Source organism: Trachypithecus francoisi, unplaced genomic scaffold (genome assembly GCF_009764315.1).
Source record: "Trachypithecus francoisi isolate TF-2019V2 unplaced genomic scaffold, Tfra_2.0 Lachesis_group8, whole genome shotgun sequence".
Taxonomy (NCBI): Eukaryota; Metazoa; Chordata; class Mammalia; order Primates; family Cercopithecidae; genus Trachypithecus; species Trachypithecus francoisi.
In genome coordinates this window covers 6405746-6430683 of record NW_022681473.1, presented here as the reverse complement: position 1 = coordinate 6430683, position 24938 = coordinate 6405746, and the positions used below count along the sequence as shown (strand labels likewise).

The window sequence follows — 24938 nt, the reverse complement described above, 5'->3', positions numbered from 1 at the left end:
TCTGGAGAAGGCTGTAGGGCAGGGAGTCTCCTGAGACATAGAATAAAGACAGTGAGACAGTGAGGCTTGGAGAAGACCAGTTAGTGGAGGAAATGTTCAGAAGAGCAGGGTCTGCAGACCAAAACCAGCAACTCAAAAGGGCTCAAGTAAGAAGACAAAACCAACTCCTCCACTCTGACAACCACCTGCCTACCTTTTGACCCAAATCTCTGCCGTTTCTCGGGAGGCCCCGAGGAGGGAGAAGTGGTGCTGCTATAACTGAAGGGTCACCTGAGGTGAAGGCATCTGAACCTGATGAGAGGAATGGACAACAGTGTGTACCGGCAGGTAAGGGTAGAATGTCTGAGACATCCACTGGCAGCAGCCACCACCAGCCTTCAGCAATTCTTCACTGCGTCCTGCTCTGTACCCGCTGCTACTGTAGTTGCAGTGGGACAGCAGGAAGCAGCAAAAGCCTGTTTTGAGTTCACCGTCTCATGTGAGCAAAAATCATATAATACTGAAAATTTACAGCCATAGAAAGTGCAAAGGGCCCAGGGTCAGTGGTTCATCCCTGTAATACCAACACTTTGGGAGGCCAAGGTGGGCAGATCACTGGAGGTGAGGGGTTTGAGACCAGCCTGGCCAACATGGCGAAATCCCGTCTCTACTAAAAATACAAAAATTAGCTGAGTGTGGTGGCACATGCCTGTGGTCCCCAGCTACTCAGGAGGCCAAGGCACAAGAATCATGCCTCACCACCTGGGAGGTGGAGGTTACAGTGAGGCAAGATGGCACCACTACACTCCAGCCTGGGCAACAGAGCGAAACTCTGTCTCAAAAAAAGAAAAGAAAGAAAGTGAGTGCAAAGGGCTGGGCGCGGTGGCTCAAACCTGTAATCTCAGCACTTTGGGAGGCCAAGGGAGGCAGGTGGATTTCTTGAGCTCAGGAGGTCAAGACCAGCCTGGGCAATATGGCAAAACCTCATCTCTAGGAGAAATACAAAAAATTAGCCAAGTGTGAGGGCATGCACCTGTAGTCCCAGCTACTTGGGAAGCTAGGCAGGAGGATCGCTTGAGCCTAGGAGAAGGCTTCACTGAGGTGCAGCTGCGCCACTGCACTCTAGCCTGAATGACAAAGTGAAACCCTGTCTCAAGAAAGAAAGAAAAAAAAACGCAAAGAAGTGCCTGGTGTTGTGAGAGCATGAAATGAAAGCCCCCAACCTTGTCTGGAAAGCCAGGAGGGGCCCTATGCAGGAAGCCCCAGCCGATCCTCATTATGAGAAGAGCTAGGGGGTGGGAAACAGGTGAAGGCCTGGAGCCAGCCAACAGGAAAGGCATCTGCAAAGGCCCAGGGCAGGGAAAAAAATACAGGGTTTAGGAGAACCTGGCTGGAGGGAATGAAGGGTGGGGGAAGCAGGTTGTGAGCTGAGGGTGGAAAGGTCAGCAGGGGTCAGACCATTGAGGACATGGGAGGCAAAGGCCCCCTTAACCTGGCCAGAGGTGCAGAGTGAACGTGGAGGGATCTTAAGCAAGGGGTGGACACGAGCGGGTCGGCAATTCAAAAAGATGACTATGGCAACGATAAAGGGAATGGTTTGTGGGATACAAGACAAGAAGGCAGATGTAAGGTGCAATTCAAAGGCAATATCAACATCACGGTTAGGATGCCGGGGTAAGTGAGAGCAGGATCTCGGAGATAACGCCCTGCTTTCTGGCCTGGGAACTAACTGGCTGAGCAATCAAGAAAAAGAGATCACCAGAAAGGACTAGATTTTGATTGTGCTGTGGGGGGATGTGAAGAGCCCAAGCATGCAGTGTGGGACATGGTGAGTTTGAGGGGCGTGTGAGATATCCGAGGAGAGACTGCTAGCCAATGGCATTAGTTCCAAGTCGAGGTCAGGGCTGGAGGAAAAATGCAGTGGCCCTTTGGCCTATAGATCAGGTGACTGAGGGAGAGAGGACAACATGAGAAGAGGGCCTATGGTCAAACAATGGGGCGCCCCAGCATGTAGACAGCCAGATCTGTACTTTGTGTCTCTGTGTCATGGCTGCCCTCAGGAAAGGAAACATTTCAAAAGGGCGAGGGTCATGTCAAATGCTACTGAGAAGTCAAAATGAGAACTGAAAAGTACTTTGGATTTAGCATCACGGAGGTCCTTGTGATCCAACATTTTCAGCTACCAGGATGTCCAAAGGTCTCTGTACAAAGGGCTTAGAATGGTTGACAACAGAATGTCAATCACTTCCCACCCAAGGACTTTCCAGTCACTGTCACTCCAGAGAGCACAAGTTCTAGATCTTCTAGCAGGGCCCCCAGAGCAGGACACATGCAAAACAAGCTGCTGAAACACGTAGAAAAACTATCATCACTTTCATTCCTTTTTTAGCTCAACTGTTTTAATGTCTATTTCTTGATTTTTTTTTTTTTTTTTTGCATTGGGGGGACAGTGTCTTGCTCTGTCACCCAGGCTGGAGTGCAGCGGCACAATCCGGGTTTACTGCAACCTCCGCCTCCCAGGTTCAAGCAATTCTCCTGCCTCAGCCTTCCAAGTAGCTGGAATTACAGGTGCCCACCATCATGCCCAGCTAATTTTTCTGTTTTTAGTAGAGATGGGGTTTCACCTTGTTGGCCAGGCTCGTCTTGAACTCCTGATCTCATGATCCACCTGCCTCAGCCTCCCAAAATGCTGGGATTACAGGCGTGAGCCACCACACTCAGCCTATTTCTTGACTATTTTAATAATCAATATACAATTGGTAAAAGTGATGTGGCGATGTGTGTGTGTATCTACATCTTAGATCCATATATGTTGGGCATGTGTGCACATGCACCCTTCTCTGTGAGCCTGCACATAACAGCAGAGATGCTCAAAAGGTGCTTACGCTGGGGCATGCAGACCAACACCCCAGACCCCTGCTTCTGAGGCTCTATCCATCAGTGCTCTCGGCCTCAAGTCATCTGCACATGTGAGTTTCAGAGAGTAGGGTCACATTCTCTAAGTCTAGGAAGAAGCTTTTCCAACTTGGGTATCATGCATAGGAAAAAACACTGCTGCTTGCCCAGGGAAAAAGGGTGGTCACCAAAACCACTGGGCAGTGACCCGCTTCCTGATGGGAAGCGTGGGTATGACCAAGAGGGGGTGAGAAAGGCATCACAGCAGCAGCAGCCAAGGCCTCCACATTGGGTACCACACATGAATGCTCCCCTGCTGCCATCTGCCAGCATCCCAATGCTGTTTCGATTGCCATAAAGACACCAAACTTCCACAGTCTACACTCTCAGGAGGAAAGAGGAATACCCACTGCTCACTCAGTCTCTGCGAGGTGGCTTCCAATAGATATACCAAGAGCCCCTCCTGGCAGAAAGATAGATTAGGATTTTCCAAGGGTAGGTAAGAGACACTGCCAAGCCCTGGAGTAGCAAAGGGTGGCTAACACTAGTTCACATCTCAAACAGATGCAGAAAGACTCAATTACTTACTTGAAATTCATTTTCTTTCTGAGCTTGTTCGGATCCCTCTTTATTACAGGATCTCTATGAATGAGAAAAAGGAAAGGCTTGCAGTGAGATGGGGAACACTGAACAAACACTAACTTTGCAACCACCAGAACAGTCAGGGTTTATAAAACATCACAGGTCTTTAAGGAAGATTTCTCAGCCCACCGATGTGACGGGCAGCATCTAATGCACCAGCAGCCTCCAGCACTAGTACCAACGCCTTAGAAAGTGCTTCATTGCTTTACAAGAAAAGGGATGTGCCGGTGAGACCCGATAGCTGCACGTCTCACAGCCGCCCCATGTACCTTTCACAATTTCATTGTTAGAGGAAAGTCAATAGAGTGCACTCTTCCAATCAGGCCTTCTAAAGACAAGCGGTCAGGCTGAGTCTCTCACCAATTTAGCTACGTGGTTCTCTCAAGTCAACCTGCAAGAACAGGGAGTGTAAACATGCCTGTGGACAGCTGTGGTCAGCACAGAACTCGGACAGAGAAGAAAGCACTGTGCAGGCAGGAAACCTGGCACAAAATCTGTGCAGACATGCCCTGCCGACTCGCCACTTTCCTGGAGTAACCCCTCTAGTTCAGTCGGTCACCAGCTCAAGCTGAACTGTTCCTCCACCATAAAGAGGACTGTGTGAATTTAATAAAGTCTCTAAAATTATTTCACATATTAATATATTAAGAAATACTTTTACATCACTTTCCTCAATGAAATTGCAAATTTATGGTAACGAGGATTCTAGCAATAACAACACACTAGATCATTAACTACCATAAACAACCCTTGGGCTACATTCTTCATGGCACAGATCACATATTTTAAGAGCAACCCCCCACCCCAAATGCTTTAAAATCCTTCGTACTATCTTTAATAAGGGAATGGGGAAAAGTAAAGTCAGAAACTTGTGTCATGACAAACTTTTATACTCAAACACTGCCTCTAAAAATGTTACTTGTTACAATTAAACTAAGTCTGCTTAAGCCAGACCCAAAAGGAATCCCATAAAGGAAACCTCTTTAAAAAAATTTAATGTAACAGATTCTTGAACATCCCATGAAAAACATACCTTTCCATTCCACAGCTTTATCAAAAATACCTGTACCAAGGGTGGAAAGTGTGGACAGGAAAAAAAATGCCACGTTAAGCAACACCAGCTACTCTAGCACCAATCAAAAACCTAGTGATTTAAAGCAACCACTCATCCATCACACACTGAAACAACATTCCAGACATTTTAATGCATGTTTTGTATAAACAGTACATGTTCTATCTTACTCAATATAAAAGTAAACAAAAGAAGTACCCATGTTCATAAATCTATTTGCAAAAGACTCTTAATGTTTGCAATGATACATATTCAATACTATATTTAGCATACAGTTAAGCATACTTCATACAAAGTACAGAAAGTACAAATGGGGATTTTTGATATTTTTCATTTGTGTAATCTGCAGTTCTCTAATGAAAAGATGTTACAGGTTAAATCTCGTTACAATGAAAGTTATAAAAATCAAAATACTACAAAAATGCTTTCAGATCTTTGCAGATGATTTGATGTGCGATGTGGTAAGCACTGGAAAGCTTCACTTCACCCTAATTCCAAATACTCTCGTGACTGCACTGTTACCTTAGACTATGCTTTGATGGTCGCCCCTTCTAAGCAGTCTGTAAATTCCTAATGAATAGGGACTGCATCTTTTATTGATATTAGTCTTTTCCAGAGCACCAAGCAAATCTTGATGCCCACTACACTTTTTAGGCTGCATGAATAAATGAACGCTCCAGAGCGGTACGGCACGAGGCAAGTGAGCCCAAGGAGCTGCCTGGTGCCACGCAGCCAACCAGCAACAGCAAATTCCCATCCAGGATCTTGGTAACAAGGAAGCTGGCCGTGGGGTTAATTAGAAATGCCCCTTCAGAAGTCCTTGTGCTTTTTTCCCCAAAGAAACTTAAGGATAAAAAAGTTCTATGATACATTACATATTAATACTTTGCAGTATAAGCTTTAAGACAAATAAGAAAGTTAGACACTCCTCTGAAATTGTTGTAACGGGATTTGACCTGTACACAATTCTAAATTACTATGGTTATTCCTATGCTGTTGTTACTCTAACTGTATCTTCTTAGGGAGATACAGTTAATGGGTTATTTAGCCATCAGAAGTCCCTTTCCCTTATCTAATGGTGCTCTCAAAGCAAGTTACTTCATCCAAAGTTAAAAATTGGCTGAGTCCCCAAGGCCTTGCCTTTCTTTAAACATACTGGCACTCTCAGTGGTAGTAAATTCCATGATAATCTCCCCTGCCCAATCCCCCTCAGTCCACCTCCAGATGAAATCATTACTTATACCAAAAGAGCACCATTAGAAGGTAAGATGGACTTCTGCAATATCCAGCCCTCTGTTCTGTTTCCTCAGTACAGAATGTTCAGGCTCCCTAAGTCCTGTAAATAAGAAGTGTAAGACCAGGAAATCTCAAACCAAGTGGATATTCATGGAAAGGTAAGAAGAACTTTTTCATCCAGGAAAGTTAAATACATTTAGAAAGAAGACAGGAAGTTAAATACATTTTGGGGCCGGTGGCCCACGCCTGTAACCCCAGCACTTTGGGAGTCTGAGGCAGGTGGATCATCTCAGGTCAGGAGCTTGAGATCAGCCTGACCAACATGGTGAAACCCCAACTCTACTAAAAATACAAAAAAATTAGCCGGGCATAGTGGCACATGCCTGTAATCCCAGTTACTCAGGAGGCTGAGGCAGGAGAATCGCTTGAACCCCGGAGGAAGAGGTTGCAGTGAGCTGAGATCATGCCACTGCACTCCAGCCTAGGTGACAAGAGCAAAACTCTGACTCCAAAAAAAAAATACATATATATGTATATATATAAGCATCTGTGGAATTTTACTTCAGTGACATAAATTCATTTGAAGCAGATACTAAAATACATTGTATATTTAGTATGACATCAAACTTTTCTCTAACAAGTTAATAAAAATTATCTTCTATAAGTTATAAAACAAAACTAAGCTTTTTACATTTATTAGAAATTTGAACACTGGTTATTTAATATTAAGTAATTATTAAATTTTTTTAATGTGAACATTACTGTGGTCATTTTTTAAAAATCATCTTGTATAGATACAGACTGAAATATTTACAGAATAATATAACACCTGGAATTTGCTTTAAAATAACCCTGGGGGAGTAAATGAGGGAAAAGATGGAAGAAGACTGGCTGGCGAGGGGAAGATGAAGAATGGACACTGGGGTTCATTATACTCTTCTACTTTAGGGTATATCTGAAATTCCCCATAATAAAAACTTTAAAAAAATAAACACTGAAATTTCAAGACTTAAGAAATCAGAATGTCTCAATTATGCCTTAGACACCCAGCTCCATAAATATACTGAAAACCACTGAATTCTACACTTAAAAGGCACATAATAATAAAAAATATATTGCCACTCTTTCCTATTTTGGGCTTAGTTTTCAAGAGAATCTTAAGTTAGAGTCATATATTCATTAGCCTGTGATGTAGGAAATAAAAGTGGCTACAGTGACGGCATTAATAAAGGAGGCGTAATTACTATTTTAAAGTTAGCTTTTAAGAGGTGAAACTTTAAAAAAAAATTTAGAGACTGGGTCTCACTCTGTCTCTCAGGCTGGAGTGCAGTGGTAGGAATAGGGCTCACTGCAGTCTCAACCTCCCCAGGTTGAGCAATCCTCCTGTCTTTGCCTCCTAAGTAGCAGGACCACAGGCATGTGCCACCATACCTGGCCTTTTTTTTTTTTCTTGTAGAGGCGGGATCTCACTATGTTACCCAGGCTGCTCTTGAACTCCTGAGCTCAAGTGATCCTCCTGCCACAGTATCCCAAAGGGCTGAGATTACAGGCATGAGCTGCCATGACCAGCCTGAAAAAGATTTTTTGATTGGCCAAGAACTTTTAAATTTAAAAACAAAATTCCTGAAAGTCTAAATTACATTAGCTAGGGAGTAAAATGAAAAAATAGAGGACTTTCATTTTTACTTTAAATACTTCTATACTTTAAAAAGTGCTTAAAAGCTTGTATTATTTTTATAATAAATACATTTGGTGCAAGGTTTCAAATGTTTACTTTTCTAACAAAATTGCATTTTAAGGCTTTGGGTTTGGTTTTGTTTTGGTTTTGGTTTTGACACAGCGTCTCATTCTGTCACCTAGGCTAGAGTGCGGTGGTGCGATCTCAGCTCATTGCAACCTCTACCTCCTGGGTTCAAGTGATTCTCCCACCTCAGCCTCCTGAGTAGTTGGGATTACAGGTGTGCGCCACCATGCCCGGCTATTTAGGCTTTGTATTTTAAATGAGACTATGAAAAGCAGTAAATGTTCATATTATAGAGCACGGGTTTTCAAAATGTTCTACTTCGTGCTTTAAAAATAAAATGGGCCAGGCACAGTGGCTCATGCCTGTAATCCCAACAGTTTGGGAGGCCGAGGCGGGCGGATCATGTGGTCAAGAGATAGAGACCATCCTTGCCAATATGGTGAAACCCCCTCTCTACTAAAAATACAAAAATCAGCTGGGTGTGGTGATGTGCGCCTGTAGTCTCAGCTACTTGGGAAGCTGAGGCAGGAGAATCGCTTAAACCCAGGAGGCCGAGGTTGCAGTGAGCCAAGATCACGCCACTGTACTCCAGCCTGGCGACAAAGCGAGACTCTGTTTCATAAAATAAAATTTAAAAAAATCAATAAGTAGTAAGATAACTCCAGGACCAAGGAGGAAGAGACATCCCTTTATTGTATTTTGTGTTATATGATTTTAGGATTCAAAAACCTACTTTAAGTTACCTAATGTTCCACAATACAGCAGGTGTATTTCTTTTAACCTATTTAAGCCATCAGACAGAATAAATTTACTTGGCCAGTACTTAATGAAAGACTTCTCTAATACTGAGGGAAGCAGGTCTATGACTAAACGAATAAAGCCCCATTGGGAGATGAAACAAACCAGCACCTCAGTTTTCTCTAGAGTCTGTGCATAGTAAGAATTGGTGAAAGTGGCATAAAGAAAGTGTCGTTAAGTCACATATAGCTATCATTTAAATGTCATTTAAAACATCTTTAACATCTGAAACATTTATCTTCAAAGTGTCTTTAGAGGTCCACTACTACATGAGCTGCTTGTGAGACAAATTTTAAAAAGTGATGAATCAGCTACAAAGAACACCATGTCATCAATAGCAAAATAAATTGGAAATGCTATTTAAGAAACCAAATCATTATCAATTATGGATTATATAATATAAGCCAGGCACAGTGGCTCACGTCTGTAATCTTAGCACTTTGGGAGGCTGAGGGGGGTGCAGATCATTTGAGGTCAGGAGTTCAAAACTATCCTGGCCAACATGGTGAAATCTCATCTCTACTAAAAATACAAAAAAATTAGCCGGGCCTGGTGGCAGGCGCCTGTTATCTCAGCTATTTGGAAGGCTGAGGTGGGAGAATGGCTTGAACCTGGAAGGCGGAGATTGCAGTGAGCCAAGATCGCCCCACTGTACTCCAGCCCGGGCAATAGAGTGAGACTCCATCTCACACACGCACAAAAAAAATCATAATATAGAATAGAAACAGGTACTGTTAAATATAATGGTGGCTACTGAACTAAAATGATATACAAATAAGAGTACAGGTTTTTTGTAGGAAAAAATTTGTGCCATCCATTTTTTAATAGAAAAAAAAGAAAAATACATACAAAAAAAGAAAACTAAGAAACATGGATAACATTCTCTTCTTCCTAGCACCCCTTCCTCACCAAAAAATAACTAAGTGGATCATTCACCTTACTATCTCTTTTAAAGGCTTTACATAAAACAGTAAATTGATTGTGACCTTTTAAAAATGTTTTGAGACCTATAAACAAATAAGTAAGAATAATCCTTTCTGGGCGCGGTGGCTCATGCCTGTAATCCCAGCACTTTGGGAGGCCAAGGTGGGAGGATCACCTGAGGTTGGGAATTTGAGACCAGCCTGACCAACATGGTGACACTCTGTTTCTACGTAGAATACAAAAATTAGTCAGGTGTGGTGGCGCATGCCTCTAATCCCAGCTACTTAGCAGACTGAGGCACAAGAATCGCTTGAACCTGAGAGGTAGAGGTTGCAGCAAGCTAAGACCATGCCATTGCACTCCAGCTTGGACAACAGAGTGAGGCTGTCTCAAAAAAAAAAAAAAAAATTCCTACTCAAAAAAAAAAAAAAAAAAACAATCCTAGACTTAGTTTCTAGGATATCTAAATTTTGGTCTGGGAAAATAATCCATCTTTCTACTAATCTGGTATTATCTTCCTGAGCTGAGTACTGAACAACTCCCAGGCCATCGTATTCACCCTGAGAACAGGAGCATGTGGTACATCATTCGGATTCAATTCAGTAGCTGTGATGCCCATTTGGTCTTGGAGTGGCATGCTTCTTTCCTGGGTAGCCTGTGGCTTCAGAGACCCTTAATACCCACCCTGGTCATCTCACCACACTCAACCCTCTAGGAGAGAAATGATTTTTAATACAGGGGTGGCATCTGTTATAATCCCTGGCCTGCCGAGTCCCTGTTGATGATGCAGCTATGTTCCATCTCAGGAGAGGTAGGGCAGGAAAAAGCCTGAGAACCATGACTCTGTAGAATGTGTTCAATTCTACAGAATTGAAAGAGTTATGCAACTCTTTCAATTAACATTTTGCAGTATGGTTTCTTTGCAGTATGTTTTCCTCTCAGAGTTATCATGGACCCTAACCTTATTTCTTCCTGATTTCTATTAAAAAAATGAAATCATCCTGCATTTATTGCTTTTATGGCTTCTTACAGCACTTTCTTGAACTCCTGACCTCAGGTGATCCGCTCGCCTCAGCCTCCCGAAGTGCTGGGATTACAGGCGTGAGCCACCATGCCCGGCAACTTATAGCACTTTCTGAAAACATTTTACAGAACACATTAAAATGTGAGATCTCATGCAGTGATTTAAAGTATAGCTTATGTTATTATCTAAAGAGCACATATGAATTACAAGAATTTAAACAGATAAGTGATTTCTAACATTTTATGGTAGTCTCTAGAGTGTCTTCAATTATCCCAAGGACCAATCTAAAACAACTTGATCTTTTTGGACACTAATACTTTCAAAATTGGATGACTTGGTGAACATCCCTAGGAAACTAGAACTTCTAAAACATTTTAGGCAACATAAGCCAATAGAAAGACAGGCGAGTGGAAACCCAGGTTTTAAAAAGGCCCATTTCGGCCGGATGCTGTGGCTCACGCCTGTAATCCCAGCACTTTGGGAGGCCGAGGCGGGTGGATCATGAGGTCAGGAGATCGAGACCATTCTGGCTAACACGGTAAAACCCCGTCTCTACTAAAAATACAAAAAAATTAGCCGGGCGTGGTGGCAGGCACCTGTAGTCCCAGCTACTCAGGAGGCTGAGGTAGGAGAATGGCATGAACTCGAGAGGTGGAGGTTGCTGTGAGCTGAGATCGCGCTACAGCACTCCAGCCTGGGCAACAGAGCAAGACTCCATTTCCAAAAAAAAAAAAAAAAAAAAAAGAGGCCCACTTCAGGACTTTCTCAAAATGTATGTCTGTTCCAGGGCAACCTGCTGATCCAACACTCCTCAGACTTCCAAGACTAAATAAAATACCTTCCCTCTAAGTATCCCAAGGATTGACTTGCAAGCAACACTTTTTTACAGGAAGTGTGCCTTCACTACATCAGATCAGCACTGCAGAGCTCCCTAAAGTCTCTGGTACCCAGTGTATGAAAGCACACTGACTGGTAAGGACAAAGAAGAAGGTTTGTTTCTAATTCTGACCAAAATATCAAAATATATATGGTGTTTCCTTAATGCTGGAAGTGGTATGAAGGAAGAACTTGATTACTTCAATTAAGTTATCAAGTTGAGGCCCATAAATTTCTAAAATTCCTAAATGTTTGTCATTTTCTACTGAGGAAACAGAAGAAAGGAATCTGATTTGCTTTGGACAAAAAAAAAAAAGTGATATATTTTATTACACAACATTCTGAAATCTTAATCACTGTACCTCTTTAAGCACAGCACAAACTGTAGCTGGTGCTACTTAACAAGCATTACAACTTTCTTTTTTAAAAGCAATTCTTGAATCCAAGAACTAAAAGAAAGAAATTAAAGCTGTAGAGAATGCTCCAACTTCAGAGGTCTCATACTATACCGTGAATCGTGTCTGTCACCTGGAAACCAGAGTGCTCCAGGCACGATCGCATGGACAAGCCTGCAGCAGAGAACACATGCACATACAGCTAAAGTGGTACATTACCCCCAACGCCCTTCACTCCACCCAACATAAAGACATTCCTTCCCAAAGAGGGGTGGGCTGTGGTCAAACCATCGTTCCATGGACCAGAAATCCGCATTGGCTTCATGCTATAAATCCCAAACATTTAATACCAGCAAGACAAAGACACTTTGAATATGTAAAAATTAGACATAGTAGTCTGTGGTTTATTTGGTTATCAAAAGAAGGCACCAAAGCAGGTATGGAAGGACTATTGGTAGTAATTTGGCAACTATCTTGGGAGAGTATCAGCTAAAGAAATGTTAGATTAGCCCAAATGGGAACACACAACACGAGAAAAATGTTTTACTTCTGAGAGGGAAGTTTTGACTGCCTTAGGAATAAAGAATTAAACCATACTCAAAAGTATAAGGGAACTTTTTTTAAAGCAGCATGAACAGAACAATTTAAATTCCTAATGATCCTAATGCAATGAGGAAAAAAGTGACAATTCACAGAATTCAGTTACCAGGGACATAATTCCTTCAAGGAGTACCAGCAATACTGGTCTTTGCATGGTGTGACTGTAGTAACATAAAGAAATACTTTTTAGCAGCTGATTTCTCAGTAGCCAGTAGTTTAATATTAACTATTTATGAGTTATCCATATTTTATTGTGGCTTAATTTTTAATTAAACTGGGGCTAAGAGAAAACAGGGAGGAAGACATTTGTTTTCTAGATTCAAAAAGGACAGTGTCTCAAATTTTACTCTTTTGAGTTGCTAATACATATCTGCGTTGTGCCTTGATGCCTTTATTATGGTTAGTACTCAAACAAGCACTAATATTAGCCTTCTATTACTCAAAAAACAAACAAAAACAATTTTCCAGACAACATTCAAGAGAGATCTTTGATGTGTATTATAAACATTCATGCCTGTGAGACCGCTCATAACGGTGAGGCCAAATCTCTCCATTCATGCACAGAAGGAAGTGGCTTAACACAGAGTCACTGTTCTGACAGAGGAAGGGACAAAGCAATCCTCTGAGACTTCCGCCAACTGGCACAGGTTACATTGAAGGAACAATACGTACTGACATTTGTGTCTTCCACAATTCATGATAAATAAGCAAACTGGTTATTTGTAATCAGCCAAACTTGCTTCTCTGAAAAGGCTGCTACTGGACGTTGCAGAGCTCATGTTCCTTCCCAGTATCAGAAAGGAAAAAAATCAAGTTACATTTATAGCTAATTTTATACATTTACGCTCTCTTCTAGCAATTCTATCTCTTTCCACAATGCAAAGGCTGAACTATTCTCAAAACTTCTATTAAATTATCCTCCTTTAGCTCAGGGTAGTTTCACAGTTGAGTTTGGTTTTCATAATCTATGCAGCTAATGAAAATAACCTCATTTCCATTAAAATTAAAGATAGTCTATGTAAAACAGACACTAAATTATATTGACATGCATTACTTTAAGATCAGACCAATATTTTTATGTTTAATAATTTCCTACAAATAATATTCTATAGCTGTGTGTGTCTTATCTTGTTCGTATTTTCAAAAGGACCCATTCTTGACCTTAACACAGGAATTTTCATAAGCACCCTAAAACTAACACAAATACTAAACAAAAACTCCAGGATACAGTCAGGAAGTCTGCTTCTGTCTCATGTTAGATAGAAATAGAGGCTAGAAGAGACAGATGTTTGTGGGACAGAAGCTGTGGGGCTGAACCCAATCAAAGTTTTACCTTGGCTTTTTGGCACTTAACCCTTAGAGAACTGTACCAAAGAGCAGTCATTTCAGTGTCACTATGGAAATAAAGGAAATTAGACATCTTACAATGCCGAGATGAAGAAAAATGAGAAAGTTGAGAATCATCTAGTTATTTTAAACCAAGTCACCTGTAAATCATTTGCTGATCAAAGAACGTGTAAAATGTTACCACCTCTGATTTTCACAGAAGTAAAATGTTCAAAAGCTTAAAACGAGGAAGGGAAATAGAAAGAAGGGACATACTAAACTAAATCTGCCATATAATTAAGCAAAAATGCAAAATACTCTGAGAAAACACATAGGCCTATTATTCGTGCAGTAGTCTTCAATTAACACTTTTTCAAGGAGTGAATTCTAGCCCACCTTAAAGGATGCTATAGCTGCATTTGTAAAGTTGGCTTGGGAGATACCAGTTATATTTGTATAAATACACACACATGTATAGGATGCGTGTATGCTTTCCTATGAGGTAGAACAAAAAGAAGGAAAGCAGAAGATTTGAGTCATACTATATTTAATTCTCTCTTTAACCCTTAATTTTATGAAAGTAATGTGATTTATTATTTGGGGCTCTGTATTTGCTCAGTCGCATCTCTCACTTAATGCAAATCTTGACAATTTATTATCAATCCTAACAATTTATCATAAATTCTGGCTTTTTTTTTTTTTGCTGTGATAGGAACAAAACCCTCACTGTAGGCCATAAATATCTCCTTCCATTGTAGGCCAGATTCATTCAAAAAGTTGGCTATACATCAGCAATTTCATCACACCTAGACCGCAGCAAAAATAAATAATAGAAATTTTAAAGCTGTTGAAAATATTTGGAAAGGAATTTAAAATCCCTGGCACAGTGTGCAGCAGCTCAGCTCCTAAAGCACATAGCAGCTGTTGCCTGGCTTGCATCTTAGAAGCTTCTAAGCCTGCTCTTTACTTTCCTTCTTTTGTACCTTAGCCATCTTTTGGAGTTCTTGATTTTGGTTCCCCTCCTCATGTTGTCACAGTACTCCCAATGACCAACACTCTCCAATGGCCATTAATATCTGAAACTCTTAACTGGCAAAAAGTATGCCTGCTAAACTCCACAGAGCTAGGAAACCAAATATACTGAACTCTGAGACTCTAGGCTTCATGGTTTACTAAGTTGAAACTACAACCAAAAAAGCGTGCTTGAACTAAGGACTTGAACAACTGAATAATTATATTGAAAATACAGATTCCCACCTACAAAGGAAAGAAATAGTTTTTTTCCAACAAAAATGAGTTTGTTGTAGACAACAACTGTCAGATTGTCAGAGGTATGCTTATTATCCATGTAGAAAACTACTAATTTCCCTTCCGATTTTTTTGGTTTTGTTTTTTAAGACGGGTCTCTCTCTGTCCCCCAGGCTGCAGTGCAGTGGCATGATCTTGGCTCACTGCAACCTCCACCTCCTGGACTTAAGGGATCTTCCCACCTCTGCCTCTAAAGTTTCTGGGGGACCACAGGCACATGCCAGCACGCCCAGCTAATTTTTTTATAGAGACAGGGTTTTGCCATGTTGCCCAGGCTGGTTTCAAACTCCTGGACTCAAGTAATCCACCTGCCTTGGCCTCCCAAAGTGTTGAGATTACAGGAGTGAGCCACCATGCCCGCCCTAATTCCCCTTTCTATCCAGGGTGCTTTCAAGTATGGTTTCCACCTTACATCAGTAGATACAGCTTCAGGAATGGAAACTCATTTAACATTTGCCTAATAAAAACATAATTGAGAAGCTAAATGTAGGGTACCTCCCCCCAAATTGGAATTATATGTAAAACATACTCTATTCTATTAGTTTGGTAAGAGTTAATTACATTTTAAGTGGCTTAAATAATTCTTTTTATTTTTCTTAGTTACTTAATAGTCTTTTTTCTTAGAAATAAATTAGGACATAGAATTCTGTTCAAAAAAATTTTATCTCCATACATTTCTACTGTATTTAACTACTGTTAATACACTTCTAAATTCCACACTGCTTCCACACTGCTAAAATTTCAAAATGGAAAAAAGACTAACAATAAATAATAATAAACATAATGAATCTTTATTAGAGGAAGGCTAATTACCAAGTTGTAGGCTATGCTGCAGCTGGGTTTTACTAAGTGACTCATACAATAAAACAGAACATTCTCGAGCTGGGCTGTCCAACACAGTGGCCACGAGCTACATGTCACTATTTTAATTTAAATTAATTAAAATTAAAAACAATTTAAAATTCAGTTCAACAGTCACACTTGCCACATTCCACATATTCATCACTGACATGTGGCTGGTGACGAGTGTATCAGACAGCACAGAGGCAGAACACTCCATTACTCCCATTACTGTAGCACTGCTCTAGAGCACAGGATTAAACTCCTAGGTTAGTCTAGCCCGCAGAGGAGCACCTTGTAACACATTTAAAATGCTTCTTATTTAAGTTAGAAATGAAAGTCTCATAAATCAGATTTAAACAATAGTTTTATATCACATGTAATTTCAGCAGCTATTTATTATTTAAAAAGTGTTGTATAAATGCAAAACACACAAAACAGCAGAAATGGGACTTAATTGTTGCAGAATGTAAACAGTCCTCAAAGAAAAAATGACTATCAAGACATACCAGGCCAAGTGCAGTGACTCATGCCTGTAATCCTAGCATTCTGAGAGGACTAGAAGGGCGCATCACTTAAGCCCAGTAGTTTAAGACCATCCTGGGAAACATAGTGAAACCCTGTCTCTACAAAAAATACAAACATTATCTGGGCATGGTGGCTCACTCCTGTAATCCCAGCTACTCAGGAGGCTGAGCTGGGAGGATCATCTGAGCCCAGGAGGTCGAGGCTACAGTGAGCCATGGTTGTGCCACTACATTACAGCCTGGGTGGCAAAGTGAGACCCTGTCTCAAAACAAAAAAAGGCACATCAGTAAAAGGGCCAAAATAACAATGAAAGATTTTAAAAACTATACTCTGAAACTGCAACTTGATTAAATTTAAAACCCAAGCTGCATGGTGAACACAAGAATTTTTTCTGCTTGTGTATTAACAGCAAGGGGTCTGTGTTTTCGGATAGCATCAATTGTGGTCCTAGCTGGATGCCAGCTATCTGCACCTAATGACAAAGTGACCACACATATCTTCAGCAAGTGCACACATGTGTGGAATAGCTATGTACCTTCAAACATACTAACTTGTTCCCCACATTTTTAGATCTTAACCATTTCCATAGCTTGACAGAGTCAAGGAAAAGCTATCCAATAAAAGGGTTTCTTCACATTATCACAATTTTTTTAAGAATTAACACCTAGACTGCCAATTCAAACTTTAATATTGCCAAACATATAATCAAATATCATATGGATATGACCTGCTTTTTAGATTGAGCTGAAATAGGCCGGTCTTCTAAAAAACTTAGCTTGAAAACTACTCTATTTCATTAAGATAAAAATGGGCCCTTCCAAAGAAGATTAAAATGGATATCAGGGCTGGCTAGGCGCAGTGGCTCATGCCTGTAATCCCAGCACTTTGGGATGCCGAGGCAGGTGGGTCACAAGGTCAGGAAATCGAGCCCACTCTGGCTAATATGGTGAAACCCTGTCTCTACTAAAAATACAAAAATTAGCCGGGTGTGGTGGTGGGCGCCTATAGTCCCAGCTACTTGCAAGGCTGAGGCAGGAGAACGGTGTGAACCCAGGAGGCGGAGCTTGCAGTGAGCCAAGATTGCACCACTGCACTCCAGCCTGGGTGACAGCAAGACTCCATCTCAAAAAAAAAAAAAAAAAAGGCCAGGCACAGTGGCTCATGCCTGTAATCCCAGCACTTTGGGAGGCCGAGGCGGGCAGATCACGAGGTCAGGAGATCAAGACCATCCTGGCTAACACAGTGAAACCCTGTCTCTACTAAAATTATAAAGAATGAGCCAGGCGTGGTGGCGCACACCTGTAATACTAGCTACTCGGGAGGCTGAGGCAAGAGAATGGCGTGAATCTGGGAGGTGGAGCTTGCAGTGAGCCGAGATCGCGCCACTGCACTCCAGCCTGGGAGACAGAGTGAGACTCCGTCTCAAAAAAAAACAAAACAAAAAAAACACAGATATCAAAATCCTACCACACGCCAGGCGTGGTGGCTCATGCCTGTAATCCCAGCACTTTTGAGAGGCTGAGGCGGACAGATTACCTGAGGTCAGGAGTTTGAGACCAGCCTGGCCACCACTATGGTGAAATCCTATCTCTACTAAAAATACAAAAATAGCCGGGCATGGTGGTGTGCCTATAATCCCAGCTACTCAGAAAACTGAGGCAGGAGAAATGCTTGAACCCAGGAGGCAGAGGTTGCAGTGAGCCGAGATGGCACCACTGCATTCCAGTCTGAGCAACACAGCCAGACTCCATCTCAGAAAAAAATAAAAAAATAAAAATCCTACCACAGAAATACATCAACCTGGCCGGGCACAGTGGCTCATGCCTGTAATCCCAGCACTTTGGGAGGCCACAGCAAGTGGATCACTTGAGGTCAGGAGTTCGAGACCAGCCTGACCAACATGGTTAAGTATTTACTAAAAAAATACAAAACTAGCCAGGCATGGTGGCATACATAACGCCAGCTACTTGGGAAGCTTAGGCAGGAGAATCAGTTGAACCCGGGAGGCAGAAGTTGCAGTGAGCTGAGATCGCGCCATTGCACTCCAGCCTGGGCAACAAGAGTGAAACTCTGTTTTTAAAAAAAAAAAAAATACATCAACCTAACATTTCTGTTGCGGTCAAAGAAATAGTAAATTCATGACATTAATAATATTAATAATAAACCCAGACAAGTTGGGATACCCTGTAACTGAATAATTCAATAGATACTTTAATTAAGAGATTATTTAAGTAATATAAAACTTTAGAAAGATTATGACTGTAACAAACAATTCAAAGTTTTAAAGAAATCTCAGAGAAATAGTTATTAAATTCAGCTTCACTGAGATCATACTTTGTTAACTGGGACTATCCTCTAAAATCTTTTGGATTATGTTATAAAAACAATACCTTCTCCACATTAGAACTTTACAATCTAAATCTGAGCTGAAAATTTTAATCAATATGTAGAACCAAGAATCATCAAGCACTATTAAAGATTTAACCAACGTTGTACCCTCTCTGGATGTGAAACTGGGAATACCTGTACTAGTTTACTAATAAATAATAACCAAAAAAGAACAGGAATTAACTCCGAATGCAAACCAAGTTGTGCAGCCCAATTACAGTAAAAGCAATATACTTAAATATCTTTAGTAACACCATTAAAGTATTTAAAATCTCTTTCCAAGGTATCTCAGGAAAGATTTAAAATGTTAACAGGATCCCCCCCTCCCAAAGTAGCCTATCAACTCACCATCTGCAAAATCGCTCCATAAAGCCGCAGGAGCACTTTCCGAGGCTCATCGCCAAGGGTGGCTGTGGTATCAGGTAGAGAGCACTGGAACAGCATGTTGCTAAGGCCGCCTCTGTCAGAAATAAGAGGATAGTAAGTATCTGTATTGCAGGTGAGCTAAATCACTCTTCTTGGATAAATATGGATGAAAAGTCAGGGTTACACAAGAACTGTTCTCATCTTATCTCGATTTATTCTCTCAATTTAACTCCATGAGTCGCATTAAAAACAGACAAATTCTCTATCTGTTTAATTTCTAGAGTAGAGGTGGGGAAGCGTTTTTGAAATCGCCTGTGTGGACTGGGCGCGGTGGCTTATGCCTGTAATCCCAGCACTTTAGGAGGCCGAGGCGGGTGGATCACGAGGTCAAGAAATCTAGACCATCCTGGCTAACACGGTGAAACCCCATCTCTACTAAAAATACAAAAAAATTAGCCAGGCATGGTGGTGGGCACCTGTAGTCCCAGCTACTTGGAAGGCTGAGGCAGGAGAATGGCATGAACCGGAGAGGCAGAGCTTTCAGTAAGCCGAGATCGTGCCACTGCACTCCAGCCTGGGCGACAGAGCGAGACTTGCCTGTGTGCACCTCCACATGCTGTTTCCCTTTAGAGAAGAAAGAAGGGGCCGGGCGCGGTGGCTCAAGCCTGTAATCCCAGCACTTTGGGAGGCCGAGGCGGGCGGATCACGAGGTCAGGAGATCAAGACCATCCTGGCTAACACGGTGAAACACCGTCTCTACTAAAAAATACAAAAAACTAGCCGGGTGAGGTGGCGGGCGCCTGTAGTCCCAGCTACTCGGGAGGATAAGGCAGGAGAATGGCGTAAACCCAAGAGGCGGAGCTTGCAGTGAGCTGAGATCCGGCCACTGCACTCCAGCCTGGGCGACAGAGCCAGGCTCCGTCTCAAAAAAAAAAGGAAGAAATGCCCTCGGTCCTGGGAAGGGGAAAGGAATCCCAGATGCATCCCTGCAAACTCATATTCTTCTAGAATCCAAAAATCTCCATTATATTTCTATAATTAGCCAGTTAAAATCTTGAGGCAATATTTAAACCTTCTTCTCTAGGGCTTTCCCTTTGATATGTATTAACAGTTCCAAGATCTTCTATGCTAGTGTTACTAAAAATCTGTCAACTGATTTTGACTAGGAGCTTGTTCAAAAAACTTCCAACATTAACTGGTTACCAGGGCCTTCAGATGAAACAGGAGACCTCCATACTCTAATCACACACCAAGTAGGTAGCTAAGCAAGGAATCAAATCCAGGTATATGGTTCCAGAGTCCTTGCTTATAACTAACCAAGAAGAGTTGTCAAAGAGATAGGAGGCAAAGCTGGAGAGCACCACGTGCCACATTAAAGATGTCATGGGAGGCCTGGCGCGATGCCTCACGCCTGTAATCCCAGCACTTTGGGAGGCCAAGGTAGGTGGATCACCTGAGGTCACCTGGCCAACATGGTGAAACACTGTCTCTACTAAAATTACAAATCAGATGGGGTGGTGGCACACACCCTGTAATACCAGCTACTTGGGAGGCTGAGGCAGAAGAATCACTTGAACCCAGGAGGCAGAGGTTGTAGCGAGCCATTATTGCACCACTGTACTCCAGCCTAGGCGACAGAGGGAGACTCTCATCTCAAAAAAAGGAGTGGAGGCCAGGTGCGGTGGCTCACGCCTATAATCCCAGCACTTTGGGAGGCCGAGGCAGGCGGTGGTCAGGAGATCGAGACCATCCTGGCGAACACTGTGAAACCCCGTCTCTACTAAAAATACAAAAAAATTAGTTGGGCGTGGTGGCGGGCGCCTGTAGTCCCAGCTACTGGGGAGGCTGAGGCAGGAGAATGGCGTGAACCCAGGAGGCAACGGAGCTTGCGATGAGCGGAGATTGCGCCACTGCACTCCAGCCTGAGAGACAAAGCGAGACTCCGTCTCAAAAAAAAAAAAAAAAAAAGGAGCGGAGATGAGAGAGGAAAAAAGAAAAATGTCATAGGAGCTGCGTGAGCTGCAAAATCACCTTCCATCAGGACTACTCTCTATAAACCTCTATGACACAAAAGTCTCCATGTCCTATCACTACTATAACAAATTACTACAAACTTAGTGGCTTAAAACTGAAAACAGATTCTGATTGAGCTCATGCATTTTTAAAAATAAGGGTAACTAGGTGGAAATGGGGAGTTGGTTAAGTTTAATGGGTACAGAGTTTCAGTTTGGGAAGATGACAACATTCTGGTGATGGTAACACAACAATGTGAATGTACTTAATACCACTGAACTATAAATTTTAAATTTGTTAAAATGGTATTTTTACTGCTGCTTATTTTACCATAATTTTACTTACTTATTTATTTATTTATTTATTTCAGAGAGGGTCTTGTTCTGTCATCCAGGATAGAGTGCAGTGGCACAATCTCGGCTCACTGCAACCTCCACCACTGAGGTTCAAGCGATTCTCCTGTCTCAGTCTCCCAAGTAGCTGGGATTACAGGCTCATGCCACCATGCTCAGCTAATTTTTATATTTTTGGTAGAAACGGAGTTTTGCCATGTTGGCCAGGCTGCTCTGGAACTCCTGACCTCAAGTGATCCACCCATCTCGGCCTCCCCAAGTGCTGGGATTACAGGCACACCATGCCTGGCCTTATTTTACCACAGTTTTAATAAAAAAGGATGAAGTACTGATATATACTACAACACAAAACTTAAAAACATTATGCTAAGTGAAAGAAGACGGTCACAAAAGACCATATGTTATATGATTCCATTCATATGAACTGTCCAGAACACGGAAATCTATAAAGTCCATTAGTGGCTGCCAGGAGCTGGGGTAGGAGGGGGTACTTAAGGGTAGGGGATGATAACTAAAGGTTTCTTTTTGAAAGATGAAAATGTTCTAAAACTGACTGTGGTAACAGCTACAAGTATCTGTGACTACACTAAAAGCTAATGGACTGTACAATTTAAATGGGTGAACTGTATGGTATGTGAACTACATCTCATTTTTTTCTTAACAATTAAAAAATTTGCATGTGCTTCTAACACAATTTTTCCCAGATTTAAGTAAGACATATTTAAGAAGTTTTTTCAAAGGTTATTTAAAATGAAAAACCATCATGAGTCTCTAGGAACAAGACAGCAAGAGCCAGGATCTATTTTCCCAGAAGGTTGTCTACCTTAGTTAAAAAGAACAAAAATAAAAGGGAAACCAAAGTTCTTGTTTTTCCCAAAGTAAGCTGTGAAGCAGGCCGACAATGTGTGTAGATCAAAGGAACCAAAAGCAGCCTTAACTTTTCTGCTAAACTTGGGGTGGTGCCTCAATTGTGTGGCTTATCAGAATCCCCCTACCGTGTCTGGTCACAGCCAACATGGGTTTCTGGCTACCAAGCAACAGAACAGGCATTAAAACAGAGTTAAAAGCCCTAGTTTTTCTTCCAGTCACATACTCTGGAAATCTCAGTCAAATGCAAAAGCAAACAGATGAAGTACTGTTCTAAATTGTGTAACCTGATTCAAAGTTTATCCCCGTAGCGCTAAAGAAGGAGGGCAGACTAGCTTGGCCAGAAATAAGCTCACGACCTGGAAACGCTTCAGCTATTTTGTATTACCTGTAACCTCTATTGTTCAATAGGTTTCAGTGAAGAAACTGTCAATTATTTTTTAGTGACAGTCAAAATAAATAAAGCAAGGTGACTGACACCAATAACCCAAACTGTGAGAAACTCACCTAGAAAAAAAGCCAGTTACCAATGAGTCAAATAATAATATGATCAGGAACAACAAAATCTGGTGGGAAGAAATGCCAGAAATGGTAGAAAAAATTTATCATATAATTTGTCAAAAATATCCTCCCAAGTAAAACCCCAGGAGCTCTCAACGATTTACAAGAAGTTTTGAAACTACAAACTTTATCACCTGGCATAACAGCTTTATAAGTCATAATTAAATATGAGAGGCATGGGCTGGATATGGTGGCTCATGCCTGTAATCCCAGCACTTTGGGAGGCCCAGGCAGGCAGATCACTTGAGGTCAGGAGTTCAAGAGCAGCCTGGCCAACATGGTGAAACCCTGTCTCTACTAAAAATACAAAAATTAGCCGGGCATGGTGGCACATGCCTGTAATCCCAGCTACTCAGGAGGCTGAGGCAGGAGAACTGCTTGAACCTGTGAGGCGGAGATTGCAGCGAGCTGAGATCGCACCACTGCACTCCAGTCTGGGGGACGAGAGTGAAACTCTGTCTCCAAAAAATAAATAAATAAATAAATAAATTTGAATATACGCACGCGTGCGCACGCGCACACGCACACACACATATATATGAGAGGTACAAGATACTCAAGCAAAATCTCAAATACAGTGACAATAATACACTTATTCCACACTCAACACAATGACAGGAAGGAAACGGAAAAGAGCAGGAAGTACCTGCTAGCAGAATTCTCACCTCTGCCCTCCAGACCCAGTGGTGCAGGCATCACTAACTGCCAACTCATGATTCCTTAAAACAGAATACTAAGGGAATAACAAGCAGTATAAAGAGGTTCTTTTTCTTTTTTTTCTTTTTTTTTTTTTTTTGAGACAGAGTCTTGCTCTGTCACTCAGGCTGGAGTACAGTGGCACGATCTCGGCTCACTGCAAGCACCACCTCCCAGGTTCACACCATTCTCCTGCCTCAGCCTCCCAAGTAGCTGGGACTACAAGTGCTCACCACCACACCGGGCTAATTTTTTTTGTATTTTTAGTAGAGATGGGGTTTCACCGTGTTAGCCAGGATGGTCTCGATCTCCTGACCTTGTGATCCGCCCACCTTGGCCTCCCAAAGTGCTGGGATTACAGGCGTGAGCCACCGCGCCCGTCCAAAGAGGTTTTTTTGCATAAATTGTTAATCAATACTGAAATGAATCATTTCAGCTTCTCTTGACAGTCAGAAGAACTAGGCAAAAGAAAGAAATAGGCCGGGCGCGGTGGCTCAAGCCTGTAATCCCAGCACTTTGGGAGGCCGAGATGGCGGATCACGAGGTCAGGAGATCGAGACCATCCTGGCTAACACGGTGAAATCCCGTCTCTACTAAAAAAATACAAAAAAAACTAGCCGGGCGAGGTGGCGGGCGCCTGTAGTCCCAGCTACTCAGGAGGCTGAGGCAGGAGAATGGCGTGAACCCGGGAGGCGGAGCTTGCAGTGAGCTGAGATCCGGCCACTGCACTCCACAGGGCGACAGAGCAAGACTCCATCTCAAAAAATAAATAAATAAATAAATAAAAGGCATCCAAATTGGAAATGAAGTTAAATTATCCCTGTTTGCAGACAACATGATCTAACATACAGAAAACCCTAAAGTCCCCACCAAAAAACTATTAGAAGAACTAATAAGTTCAGTAAGATTGCAGGATACAAAATCAACATACAAAAATCAGTAGCAGTATTATTTCTATATGGGAGCCTCAGGTGGGAAGATCACTTGAGCCCAGAAGGTCAAGGCTGAAGTGAGTGAGCTGTGATCATGCCACTGCATGCCAGCTAATAGCATATTATCTGGAAGGGAAATCAAGAAAACAATCGTATTTACAATAACTACAAAAAAAAAAAAAAAAAAGGAATAAAGAAAGAAAAAGTAAGAAATTTAACCAAGGAGGTGAAAGATTTCTGCAATGAAAACTTTAAAATATTGATCGGAGAAACTGAAGACACAAATAAATGGAACAATAGCCCATGTTCATGTATTAGAAGAATTAATATTATTAAAATGTCCATACTGGCCAAGCACCGTGGCTCACGCCTGTAATCCCAAGACTTTGGGAAGCCAAGGTGGGCAGATCACCTGAGGTCAGGAGTTCAAGACCAGCCTGGCCAACATGATGAAACCCTGTCTCTACTAAAAATACAAAAATTAGCTGGGCATGGTGGTGGGCACCTGTAATCCCAGCTACTCGGGAGGCTGAAGCAGGAGAATCGCTTGGACTCAGGAGGCGGAGGTGGCAGTG

General features: G+C 41.9%; 1 protein-coding gene across 4 annotated transcripts in view; it reads right to left on the bottom strand.

Annotated features, from left to right (window-relative positions):
• Window positions 1-24938, bottom strand: part of CHKA (choline kinase alpha) — a 76329-nt gene that overhangs the window by 29924 nt on the left and 21467 nt on the right. For 2 of the 4 annotated variants that reach the window (XM_033206406.1, XM_033206408.1), the window contains exons 2-3: window positions 18924-19035; window positions 3463-3516 (exon numbers count right to left, since the gene is read on the bottom strand). In XM_033206406.1, the coding sequence (XP_033062297.1) occupies window positions 3463-3516; window positions 18924-19035 (166 nt within the window). Of the gene's footprint in view, window positions 1-3462; window positions 3517-4549; window positions 4580-18923; window positions 19036-24938 lie in introns of all 4 variants that reach the window. The other 2 variants (XM_033206409.1, XM_033206407.1) reach the window with 2 other exon arrangements.